The sequence below is a fragment of the Mesoplodon densirostris genome, chromosome 12, assembly GCF_025265405.1.
Source record: "Mesoplodon densirostris isolate mMesDen1 chromosome 12, mMesDen1 primary haplotype, whole genome shotgun sequence".
In the NCBI taxonomy this organism is placed as follows: Eukaryota; Metazoa; Chordata; class Mammalia; order Artiodactyla; family Ziphiidae; genus Mesoplodon; species Mesoplodon densirostris.
Genome location: NC_082672.1, coordinates 7350314 through 7363559, shown reverse-complemented (window position 1 = coordinate 7363559; position 13246 = coordinate 7350314). Strand labels below are relative to the sequence as shown.

Genomic DNA, 13246 nt, shown 5'->3' with positions numbered 1-13246 from the left:
TTGATTCACGCCTTAGGACACTGTTTCCCCTGCAGCCCCTCAAATGTTTTCTCCACTGCACTCTCTGCACCACCGAGTATTGACCTGCAACACCCCAAGTACAACAGTTTTCCTTTCTCCTTCTACAACTCTCCAGCTGTGATGTTCAAACCGCTCTTGGTGCTCTATTTCTCCTTTGCAGTCAGCCACTGATGCCCACCTCCCTCAGTCTCTCCCTTCCCTGTCCTGTTTCTAGAAGCCTCAGTTTTTGACTCACCAGAACTCTCTCCAAGTCCGCTCTGGTGACAGTTCTGGAGGATCTCAGTGTCCACATGGGCCATACTTCCAACACCCTGGCTTTTTTTTTTTTTTTTTTTTTTTTTTTGCAGTACACGGGCCTCTCACTGTTGTGGCCTCTCCCATTGCGGAGCACAGGCTCCGGACGCACAGGCTCAGCGGCCATGGCTCACGGGCCCAGCCGCTCCGCGGCACGTGGGCTCTTCCCAGACCGGGGCACGAACCCGTGTCCCCCGCATTGGCAGGCGGACTCTCAACCACTGCACCACCAGGGAAGCCCCAACACCCTGGCTTTTTAAGTCCATGCCCTCAACTTCTCCAGTCATCTTCTTGTCGGCTACCTTAACTCAGCCAACAACATTCCTGGTCCTCCCCTGACCCTGTCATTTCCAGTCACTGCACCACCTCCACAATCTCAATGTCAAGTATTCCATTCTTCGGCCAACACCTACTTTTCCAGCTAAACCCTTCTAAAACCCAAACTCCAAAGACTCCTGGAACCCACTGGGACCTGCAGCCGGTGGGTCCTCCCACCTCTTCCCCATCCCTTTCTCCCCTCATCCCTCTTCTCTGCTCACCCAGCTGAAATCTCAGGCTCAGATATTATAATCACTCCCTTAGGTCTGCCCAGAGCTCCTTTGCTTCTCTCTTGTTTTTGTTTTACTCGTGTGGCTGGTTAAACTTGACCCTCTGCCTTTGCTGCATTTGTGCCTAGACAGTTCAGTGTGACAGAAAAACACCCAGGCTGATTGATCTCACCCCAAACTCATTCGTTTCTCACACTTGTTCACTCCCCAGCCTCCTAAAGGACACGTGCATCATCCTTTCCTTTCTCTGTAAAACTCTTCCCCCATCTTCCCTCTCAACCGATGACTTTGCTTCCTATTTTACCAAGAAAAGAGAAACACCAGCAAAACTCTTCCTACATATTCTGCTTTTCCCACTGCGACGAGGTTGAGCTGCCTCCACTCTTGTCTCTGGCCAAACCTGAACTCTGCTAGTTGTCGAATCAAGGACGTGGCTCCTGAAAGTCCCCCCTCTCCTCTGCATCATCCATCTCCCCATTCCTCTGCAGAATCACTCCCATCAGCACATAAACATGGTATTTGTTTTCTATAAAAAAGAAAAATTTCTTGGTGCCACATTCCCTACCCCCAGCTACCTCATTTCTTTGTTTTCATTTAGCTAAATTCCTAAAAAAAAAAAGGTATCTAGATTTTCTCTCTCCCATTCTTCTCCCCTCTCCATTGAACCCAATCCAGGCAGACTTTCACCCTCACCAGTCCACTGGTCAAGGTCACAATGGCCTCCAAGTTTCAAATTGCAGTGCTCACTTCCCATCCACTTCCTGCTTGATCAGCGCATGGCATGAACCATCAGTCCTCCTCCTGGACACACTTTGTTCCTTTGGCTGCCACTTCACATGCTCCTGGATTTCTTCCCACTTTATTCCAACCACAACTTATATTTTATATTTTATAATATTTTTTACATAAAATACGCATTACATATGGTTGCTTCAAAACTTCTGTACTCACTTTACTCTCTACCTGGGAACCTCTTCCCAGATGTCACCATGATGCTTCCCTTTGCACCTTTGAGGTCCTCATGCACTAGCACCTGCCTTAGTGAGAACTTTCCTGACCACTTTGTATAAAATCTCAGCTCCCCCAACCACCAGCACTCATTATCCTTCTTTTTGGTTTTACTTTTCTCCATGGCAATGATAACCATCTAGCATATTATATACTGAACATGTTTGTGTGCATGTAACATAATAGCCTTCCTCAGCTAGAATGTGAGCCTGAGAGGGCTTTCTTTTTCACTCCTCTGTCTCTGTAAACAGGAATGGCATACAGCACATGAGTAGGTGCACAGTTACATATTTATCGAACGAAAGGAAAGAAGGAAGGAAATCTGGTTTCCCAGGAAATAAAAATCAATATTGCTGTGATGCACTAAGTGGCCATGTAGCACAACTGATCAGAGTAATATTGATTTTGATTATGGCTTGATTAAATGTCTAAGAAAATGCAAAGTGGCTTGAATTTTATGCATCTCTAAGGAGATGATTCTGGTTGGCTTCTTTCCCTACTCATCACCCAATGACTCTAAAACAGACATGGAAACAATTTACAAATATTGGTACAAGTTAGAAGAGAAGCTTCCATTACCTGAGCAGAAATCTCAGGGTAACAATCAATGATTCTTGGTATAAGAAATCTCTCAGGCTTTCACAGGCAAATAGCTGTGAGATACAGGTGTTTTCATAAATAGGTATGTTTGGGGTCTGTTATCAGCTCTTACCTGCAATGGAGGATAATTGATTTTGCTTGTATTTGAATAAACATCCGTGCTCTCTATTCTGGAAATTTACAGTATGAAAACATGAATGAGGCACACTGTAACCTGCTAATTCAAGGAGTTGGAAATGATTCCAGCCTTTCATCCTCCCCTAATTAATCCCCCTTTTGAAATCTCATATTGGAAATGCGCAGTCCAACTTTGCAACATACACGTACCAAACAAAAACACACAAACCAAAAATCTGCTGACAAAACTGAGCTGCCACGTCTCCATTTGCATGTTCTCTGGTCAGAGTGGGCAAAGACCACCTTTGCGAGTAAAAATCAATGAAAGTATAAAATAGGTCAACTACCATGCTGTAAACTATATGGCATAAGTATTTTAAGGATAGCTTGACATCAGATTTAACATAATAATAATATGGGGCCTGTAATTCCATATGAGGATTAGGAGCTTTATTTTTAAGTGGTCAAGTGTGTGTGTGTGTTTATACATATACATCTAGATAATATTTAGCACTCTGAATTATTAACTTAATACATCTTCTTAGAATCTGACATGTTTCACTGAGCACAACACAGCATTTAAATAATCAACTTTAAATGGGCCAGCTTTTGTATATAAGTCACATGTTCACATCCATAGACAAAGTGGCTGAAGTGAAATACAGGTAACACACAAAATATAAAATTCTGGTGAAAAGATTCTGTACATCCACCTACAGACATCAAATCAGGGCTGTCTGTGATGCCCGATCCCTTAGGCATAATTCACCTCGGCACTTATTTGTTTGCTTATCTGCCACTACGTTGTACCTGCTTACTGCCGCGTCCTGAGATGTAATGCTCTGGCAGGTAGCAGATGTACCAATTAATAACCTGTCAGGTCTGATGGATAGAAGAGGGAAAGGGTGTTCCCACACATAGCTGCTGCATGGCTCCCTTTCCCGTTTCAGGTGCTGAGGGTCAGGAGACACCCCTTGCCTCCCCGGAGAGAGCCCAAATGGCCTCATTACTGTCTGTCTTCCACAACGCTCTGGCGTAGCTTCTGAGAGGCTGACTCACCTGCTCTTCTCCAAGAATCCTGAAGTGATGGAGCTCTTTAATCAAGGAGTTGGGGCAGCCAGCTGTTGGGAAGAAGAGTTAATCATCAACGTGTCATTCCCATTCTGTGCAGGACTATGTTCTCACTGCAGTAATGACTACCAGTGACCAGTGTCGCTCTGGGGGAGGACACGAATGCTTACCTGCAAAACAGTCTAACCAACCTCCAGACACCAAACCCCCGAGGGCACTCTGCCTGCAGCCTGCCCCTCACTGTGATTCTTTAGGAAGGAGCCACACGTGACCCTGGCCAGGACTTTTCTCCCCTCCTGATTGTGATCTGGCCTTTGTGGGGCCTTAGGACACCGTGTCATTTCTGCCCAGCATGTCACTTATCCCTAATATAGAGCCAGGATTTTATGGGGCCAGAGAGGGGGAGTTGGCCCATGTAGGTTCATTTCACATATTTATCACATCCTGTCTCCTCAGGCTCCAGGCTGGGCTTCTGCACATCGAGAGTGAAGGATGAAGACGGGGCATCTGGACGCCCCGACTTCATGGGATTCGGCTACAGTTTAGAATCCAGGAGGATTTGTCAAGATCCTAAAGATGCTGCATTTCAGTTTGCAAAGCGTCTCTTACGGAAAAGACCTGTGAAGAGGGCCAGGGCAGTCTTGTGCCCATCATCTTCTAGTTCTACCCAGACAGTGAGAGCCTATGCAAGCTTTCACATTTTCTTTTTTCAGTTGTAAAAAGAAATAAGTAAATAAATAAATCATACTCATATATATACATATACATATACATACGTATATATGTCTGTCTATCTATCTATCTATCTATCTGTCTATGCCAGGGCATACTAGTTATCACTTAAAATGTGTTCCATCCCTGCCTTTTAAATAGAATTATTCCACAGTATTAATTTGAAGTCATTTATAATATAAACTCTGGAAACAGAATTGATATAAAAACCTGTTTCTTTGGGATCAAATCTATGAATGACAGAATCTGTTGACATTTCTATTAAGGAAAATGGGTTGTATGAAAATGTGCCAAAGCAACCGCTGAGGCTGAGCCATTTCTCCATATTGTGATGTAAGAACGTGGAAAGTACTGAGGACGTTCGCCTGGGGGAGGGTGGGCCGTGGAGGGAGGCGACTGTCTCCACAGGGTGAACGAGTTATCCTTTGCAAGAAGGATTAGATGTGTGCATTATTCTAGAAGGTAGGATTAAAATGAACAGGTAAGATTACAGCAGGAATTGGGTTCAATATGAATAAACTTCTAATTTAAAAATGGAATACATTTGCCTTATAAGCCAGTAACTGGAGGCTTCCAGACAGAGGCTAAATGACTATTTATGCAGAATATTTTAGAGATGAATTTGACTTGGGTTAGTTCCAACTCTGAAACTCTGTGGTCATATGAAATGCTGGAACGGAGATTTAGTCTCTGTTACTATATTCAATATATATTCATCTTCGACATTATTGCATTTGATACTCTGAGAAAGTGGTTCGTAAATGTTCACTAAGGTAATACAAAAAAATTTTACAAATATGAACAAGATGTAAACAGGTGATGTCACCACCTGACAAGAGTCCAAGAAAATAAATGGAAATCGCAAGGTGAATCTTTTGGTGGAAAACCTAGTAAATTAATTGCTACACGCATGTCCAATACTACAAAGAAGGAAAGCCAGATCCCGACCTTTGCAAGAGACACTGAGCTGTTTTTCTCCCACTGGAGGCCACGAAGACTTGCACAACTGTGGTTCTTTTTGAGAAGTTGTTCATTTCAGAGTTGCTGTTCTGATCTAAACAATTAGTAAAGGTATATTCTGGATCATTCGGTTGGCTGCCATTCAACCAAAAACTGCTGTGGAAATTCAGAGTCCTGTCAGTTCTTGAGTTTTAGATCTCCTTGGGAGCAAGGAGTCATATTTTAGTTTTATGCAACTAATGAGGAAAGGAACAGAGGCAGAGAGAATTCCAGGGTCAAATTCCCAACAATTGAGGGTCCCGTGGTTTGGTGCCAAGTATATGAGGGGAGGAGTTGCACAGGAGGAGAGGCGGCAGAATTGAGGTTCCCCAAGCTCAGGGTCATAGGCAGGCTAAGATCAGACCACTCAGGGCCCTGTTGGTACCCCAAGCACTGACTTAGTTTCAGTAAGATGACAGCATCTGCTATATTAAATTCATAGAGTTAATTTGAATACTTTTGGTTTTGTGGTTTCATTTATATTTAATTTATACATTTTCATTTGCGTCTTCTGGTTGTATAAGCATAAAAAGTTTCTATCTAAATTTATATCTGGACATATTTAAGAAATATCATTAAAAGATAGTTTCATTCAAACTTAGTTTTAGAGGATATTTTTTTTTCCTTTACAAGTGGTCCTTAGCATTCTTCCCACTCGAGAAAAACTGATTTGACTTATTTTAATGCTAGGTAAAATAAAAAACAGAATTTAAAGTTAGCCTATTTTCAGAATTTGTATTTTAACATTCTCCTAAGATATAACTAAAAGGATTGATGTCAATGATAGCTCAAATATAAACATCTTTAACAGAAGACTAGCTAATTACCTGAAACACCTGGTGGATGCAATAAACTATAAAAAACAAGGATAGAGACAGCACAGAGTTAGAAGGGAAGAGTTGTAAGGGGTCAAGCTATTTAAGACCAGGGAGGGGTATCTGTAACTGTGCTCATCACAGGAACATCAGCATGAGAAATGGACAGATACAAAGCTAGTGTGAAATGGGTTTTAAAAATAAAACTAGAAATGCAAGACATGAACATGGAATGCAGTAGCACAGGGAGAGAGGGAAAAGTTCTCGGAGGTGGGAAGGAGGGCAGATGAAGACCCTGTGAGGACAGGTGTCAGTGGTGTACTCTGAATTCTTCCAAATTCTTCACACAGGGTCCACACACATGACAATGGATCATCGTTTGAGGCCACTGCTGTCTACTTGGACCACATCATGTCCTCGACAGTGCGCAGCCATCAGCTGCCTTCATGCCCCGTCATTCAGTCTCTTCTCAAGGTAACAGTTAAGGGACTTCCCTGGTGGCGCAGTGGTTAAGAATCTGCCTACCAATGCAGGGGACACGGGTTCGAGCCTTGGTCTGGGAAGATCCCACATGCCGCGGAGCAACTAAGCCCGTGAGCCACACTGCTGAGCCTGTGCGTCTGGAGCCTGTGCTCCGCAAGGGGAGAGGCCGCGACAGTGAGAGACCCGCGCACCACGATGAAGAGTGGCCCCCGCTCGCGGCAACTGGAGAAAGCCCTCGCACAGAAACGAAGACCCAACACAGCCAAAAATAAATATAAATAAATAAATAATTTTATAAAAAAGATAAGAGTTAAGAGGGTCCTGTTAAAATATGTACGTTGGATATCATGCCATCCGCCATGGGTTTTCCATCTCACCAAGAGTCAACTCCAAGGCCCTCACTGGCCTATGTAAGGTCCTCCACTGCCTGGCTCACCATGTAGCCCCTGAGCCTTCTCTCTCCCTTGCTCATTGCACTTGAGCCCTGCTGACCTGCTCTTGGTTCTGACCACACCAGGGAGCCTGCTGTCTCTAGGACTTTGGACTTTCTGCTCCCTCTGTCTGGAAAGCTCTTGACCCTGATATCTGCATGGAACACTCCCTGCCTCCTTCAAGTCCTTGCTCAAATGTCACCTTCTCAGTGAGGGCTCGCAGGACCATCCTGGGTGAAACTGTAGCCTATCTTCATCCCCCAAATCCCCATCACTGTTGTATTTTCTCCATAGCTCTCACCCTCTTCTAACCTACAGTTTTAATGTAACATTCACTTTATTTTCTCTCTTCTGCTGCTGAAATGCAAAGGCGACAAGTGCAGGACCATTGCTGTTTTGTCACTGCTCTATCAGCCATGCCTAGGACATTGCCTGGCTGGATGAGCTGTTCAACAGCAGTTGTTCCATGGGTGAGTCATCCACCGCACGGTCACTGCCCACCCAGCTCGGTGACTGTGGGTCCTGGGAGGGGCTCCTCCTCCACCCCTCCTCTTTTATAACCCCAGAAGGCCCATATCCGACCTCCAGCCCTGTGTGTACTTTGCTTATTGGTTAAGCAGACTTTGTCTGACCTCAAACCTCTCTCCCCAGCCTGAACCCCACATGTGAAGATGTCAGTGATGCTTAGAATCCATGATTCCTTTGTACCTCTACTGTACCTTCTTTGCCAATATCCAATATCCAGCTCTGGGTAAACATCACCACCTGTTTTTCCTTCCTCTGTTCCAGTTCTGCCAATCACAGCTAGTATAGTAAAATGGGACTAGAATATCTTCTAAAAGAAATTCAGACCATCTGCCTGAAGCTGCATCCTTGTTGAGAATGGTGCTACTGCAGACTCGGGGTCCACTCACTGTCAAGCAACTTGCTTCTGTCACTTGTCTTTGGCCAGCACCCTCTCCCCTCTCCCTTCGGGACTCTTCCAAATCATCACCGTTCTTCTCAATTAACCTTTAACACTTCATTCTGAAAACAGGACCTCACCTGACACAAGTCTAAAAATGTAAAGCAGTTGTGGTGAACATGGAGATGTGGGACCCAGACCCCCTGCAAGGAAGGCTTGTGGCCGTGCTCCAGGAGGACAGCAAGAGATGCCTTGGCCTGCAGTCTGGTCTTCCTCAGCTGCAGAGAGCCGCCTCGCCTGAGGTCACATCTTCCCCAGGACCCCTGAAATCTGCTGACTGGGTGAGGGGGAGGTGGACCTGCCCATCTGTTTTGTCCCAACATGAGTTGCTGTTGGGCAACATTTGCTCCCAAGTTTCTGCTGGTGGGCTGAGGCTTTGTTGGGCCTGCATGGCAGTTCAACTTCTTATTCAGCCCAATCCTGTGCCCTTCTCCTTTCCCAGGTGTACACCCCAGTGAACATCTTGTACCCATTCTCTACTTCAGACTTGGCTTCCAGAGAACCCCCCACACCCACCCCCCACCCTGGGGCCACTATCAAGTGTACCATGCCTAACTTCATATCCCTTCCCAGTTACAACCCCTCTGTATCCTCCATCTCTACTCCTCCAGGATAAAAGGGGAAATGGTTCCTCCTCCTCAAAACAAGAGTCATTAGTCATCTATCTTAACCTGTCCCCTCTCAGCTCCTTATGGTCTAACTCAGCATTCACTCACTCTCCTCAAACTCTGCTGCTCTGCAGCTTGTTCACTTCAAACTACATATGTATTCAAATCTTCCCCTTTAAAAATTCAGCAAAAATCCAGCCTTGAGCATAGAGTTACCATCCTCTCTCTTTCCTTCTCCTTTCATCCAATTTTCTCAAAAGAATAGCCTGCAGCCATTGTCACCACTTGAAAATAGAGCAGTTGGAGGTATGGATTACAGAAGGGAAATATCAAAATTGGGGGCTTCATGCCTTTTAAAACAAGGTATTGTCATCATGGCCTGGGTCGATGCTCTAGTTCTGCAACAACTAGCTAGCTATATGCTCTTGGATAAATTGGTTACTCTAAATGCCAATTCCTTTATTAAGAATAATCACCACCTCTACCTCAAGCAGCAGTTTTCAATGTATGGAAAGCAGGATGAAATGACCAAAAAAATTAGAAAGTGAATTTATTGCTGATGATATTAATGGCATATCCATAACTATTGACTGTTGCTGCTATTTCTTTAAAATTTTTTAATTATTTAAAAGGGAAGCAGCTAGTTGAAATAATTGCTACACGATTTATTGTCTTAAGAAATAAAAGTCAAGACTTCTTTTTTTCAGTTCTAACATGTAAAGGGCTTGGAAGTTTTTACTCCCATCCTTATAATAAGAAAAATCTGGGCAAACTGAAAATCAATAACTTTTCTTGGCCCAATCAGAGAACTGATGTCACAGGGCAAAGCACCTCCCTGATATCTGGAGAGACAGGCAAGTCCAGTGAGTCACAACTTGATCTGCTTATGTGGAGCAGAAGTTGCTGGAACAATAAACATTTTGTTTATTGTTCAAATAAACAATAAACAATTGGTATTGTTAGAATACCAATATTGCTTATTGGTAGAAACATTTAGACAGTAATTCTGATGAATTGCTATAAATGGGGTGTGGACTAGTGTGAGAATGAGAAACTCTAGGGGCTGAGGTCTTACAGGTTTTTCCGATCTTTATGTCTAAGAAATCCACCAGGTCCTCAAAAGGTGAGGATCCCCTTGTGGCACTGGAAGAGGGAGGGGAAGAGTAAGCATTGTGAAAAATGTCCAGAGCCTTCTCCATAACAAAGGTCTGCCCTCCTGGGGAAGGACTTTGCCAACACCTACCCTGGAGCTATGGGAGAAGGGCACTCCTCTAACCCCAGCCTGTCTCACCAAATGGGGGAAGAACAGTCCACAGGAATCCAGGTTTCAAGGACACGGACTGAGAATGCCAGCTGTGGGGGAGGGAGTAGGAGGCAGGGGAAAAAAAGGACAAATCCCTGTACCACTGGAGAAATACTCGTGAGGGTCACAGACCCAAGAAACAGACTCACTAGAAGACTGAGAAGTAATCAGAAGATCACTATTGCCTCCGCTCCCCACCAATTAACCTTACCACATACCAATAGACCTCCAGTAAAATGACAGTGGGTGGCAGCTGAAAGAGCTTCAAGACACAGATTCTCTCTGAGGAGGAGTGCTTAGGGAAGCCCAAAGTCAGGAGGGGAGACAAAAATCAAGAAAACTAGATGAATCTGGAATCTCTGGCATCTTCAACTACAGCAAACATTAAACACAACCCAACTCCCTGTCAGACTGACATATACCCTCACATTAAAGGCCTATTTACCTCAGTTCCTATTACATGTGTAACATGTTCAAATTTAACAAATAATTACTAGTCATGTCAAAAGGCAAGAAAAACACAGTATGAAGAGAAAAAGCAAGTACCAGAATCAGACTCAGGTATGACATAGATGTTGGAATTATCAAACAGGGAGTTTAAAATAACTATGATTAAGATGTTAAAGACTCTAATGGAAGAAGTAGACAACACACAGGATCAGATGAATAATGCAAGCAGAGAGATAAAACTCTTAAGAAGGAATCAAAAGGACATGCTAGAAATGAAAAACTATAACAGATATGAAGAACTCATTTGATGGGCTGTCAACAACGTTGACATGACAAGAAAGAATAAGGAAGCTTGAAGAAAGACAAAAAGAAACTCCTCAAACTGAAAAGCAAAAAAAAAAAAAAAAAAAAAGAAAAAAAGAAAAAAATGAAAAAAATAGAACAGAACATTCAAGAGCTGTGGGACAAAAATAACATACACATAATTTGAGTACTAGAAAGAGAAGAAAGAGAGAACAGAATAAATATTTGAAGTAATAATGATTGAGAACTTTCCAAGATTAAGGACAGACACCAAACCACTGGTCCAGGAAGCTCAAAGAATATCAAGCAGGATAAATATCTCTAAACCACAACTAAATATAACTAAATCTTTGTTTTTGCAGAAAACCAAAGACAAAGAGAGAATTCTGAAAAAAGTCATAGGAAAAAAACACTTTACTGATATACAAGCATAAAAATTACTGAAAACTTCTCATCAGAAACCAGGCATATAAGAAGAGTGGAGTGAAATATTTAATATGTTGAAATAAAAATTCACCAGCCTAGAATTCTATACTCAGCAAAATTATCCTTCAAAAGTGAAGTAAAAACTTTCTTTAACAAGAATTGAGAAAATTCATTGCCAGTAGAACTATCCTGCAAGAAATGTAACAATTCTCCAGGTATAAGGAAAATAGTATATATAGGTCAGAAATTTGGATCTACATAAAGAAAGGAAGAGCACTGAAGAAGGAATAAATGAAGGTAAAATAAGGTCTTTTATTTTTCTTATTCTTAATTAATTTGAAAGATAAATTTAAAGTAATAATAGTAACAATATATTGAGTGATTATAGTATGTAGATAAATGAAATGGATGATAACAGTGTCACAAAGGACTGGAAGGAGGAACTGGGGATACTCTGTTAGAAGGTATCTGCACTACACATATTCTTTATTCTAGTGACCTTTGAAAGTGGACTTAGATTAGTTAAAATATGTGTTGTGTCAACCTTAGGGCTACTACTAGGAAACTGAATTATTTAAATACACTGATTAAAGGACAGATTACCACAGTGGTTAAAAAAGACAAAACAAGAAATAAAGGTGAGACACTAAGTCATTTATGCTGTAAGAAGAAATTCAATGATCTGTTGACATTAGCAGGTGATTTCCCAAGTAAAAGCCTGAGACTCTCTCAGATGGCAGGTTTTGAAGCTGATGATGGGGAGACAGTCACTTCTTCCTAGTCTTGTCCAGATTAGAAAGTAGAAATCATGGCTTCTCTTGGAGGGCAAATATGAAGCTCTAATTTACTTGGAAAGCACATTAAACAATGATTTTAGAGTGAGAAACAATGAGTTGTATAACATGTAGTACCCTAGGCATTTTAATACGTTATTGAAGTCTTTCCTTGAAAATAAAATTGCTGAAGAAATAAGCTAAGCATCAGTGTTGTGTCCAGCACTGTTTTTGGTGTGATATGAAAAGGAAAAGAAGTATAATGTTGCCTGAGAAGACTTCACAAATCTAGCTGGATTGAAAGAATGCACTAAATGGTAAAATCTCTGTGAATGAAGACTGTGTATAAAATCGAGAATATGTGAGGCACAGACACGCACCTCAGGACACAGAGTCCTTCCCCACATGCCTAGAGAAGGGTGATTAGCATCCACCCTAGATGTGTGCATTTTCCTGGTTATCCTTGGCTCTCCTCTCTCCTATAGTGGTTGGATCACACACTCTCTTTACCCTACATGTGAGGGAGGAGGTGTTCTCAGCCCCAGCCTGGCCCACACCCCAGGTACCTGGCCCAGGAGGAAGTAAGAAACAGTGGTGAAGCAAGAAGAGGAGAAGGAAATGAAGGGACTGTTTACCTGTACTACTAAGTAGCTCTATTATCTTGGATCAAAGATATTGTGTTAGCTCTAAAGCCTTCATTTTCTACCTGTAAAAAGGAGAGTAAGAGTATACAACTTATGGGGTTGTTGTGAATAGTGTGTGTGTGTATCTATATGCTTGTACATATATATTACCCAGTACAGTTCCTTGTACATAGTAGGCTCTTAATGAATGGTAGCTGTTATTCTGAGAGTCTCTGGAATACAGGAGTACTTGTGAGACCGTACTTGACAAAGTTGTTCTGCTGCTGTTTCAAAAATACCTTTTTAACCAAACCCTCAATATTTAGAGGCTAATTTTGCTAAAGGAGCTCAATATCCTATTAAGTAATTGAGGTTTATTATGACAATGTGCTGAAAGATAAGAGATGATCAAGTATGTATGCATGTGGCTAGTATACATTTAAGGCCTTAAATTTGTGGCCTTTTTATTAATTATTAATTCATTTATTCACTACAATAATCTAAAACAACAAATAAGCAATTTGATATCTTCATTTGATATCATAAAGCTTTATGACATATTTTTACCTCCGAGCTAGCTGGAAAAGTTTTTTAATCTCACTGGTCATTTCAAGTTACTTTCTTTACATATCTATACTTATAAGGTGAATTAATAGAGGCAATAATGCACATAACTT

At 42.1% G+C, this 13246-nt stretch overlaps 1 protein-coding gene across 4 annotated transcripts in view; it reads right to left on the bottom strand.

Annotated features, from left to right (window-relative positions):
- Positions 1 to 13246, bottom strand: part of PRKN (parkin RBR E3 ubiquitin protein ligase) — a 1298589-nt gene that overhangs the window by 209140 nt on the left and 1076203 nt on the right. For all 4 annotated transcript variants that reach the window (XM_060114943.1, XM_060114946.1, XM_060114945.1 and 1 more), the window contains exon 8: positions 3648 to 3709. In XM_060114943.1, coding sequence (XP_059970926.1) covers positions 3648 to 3709 — 62 coding nt within the window. The remainder of the gene's footprint in view (positions 1 to 3647; positions 3710 to 13246) is intronic.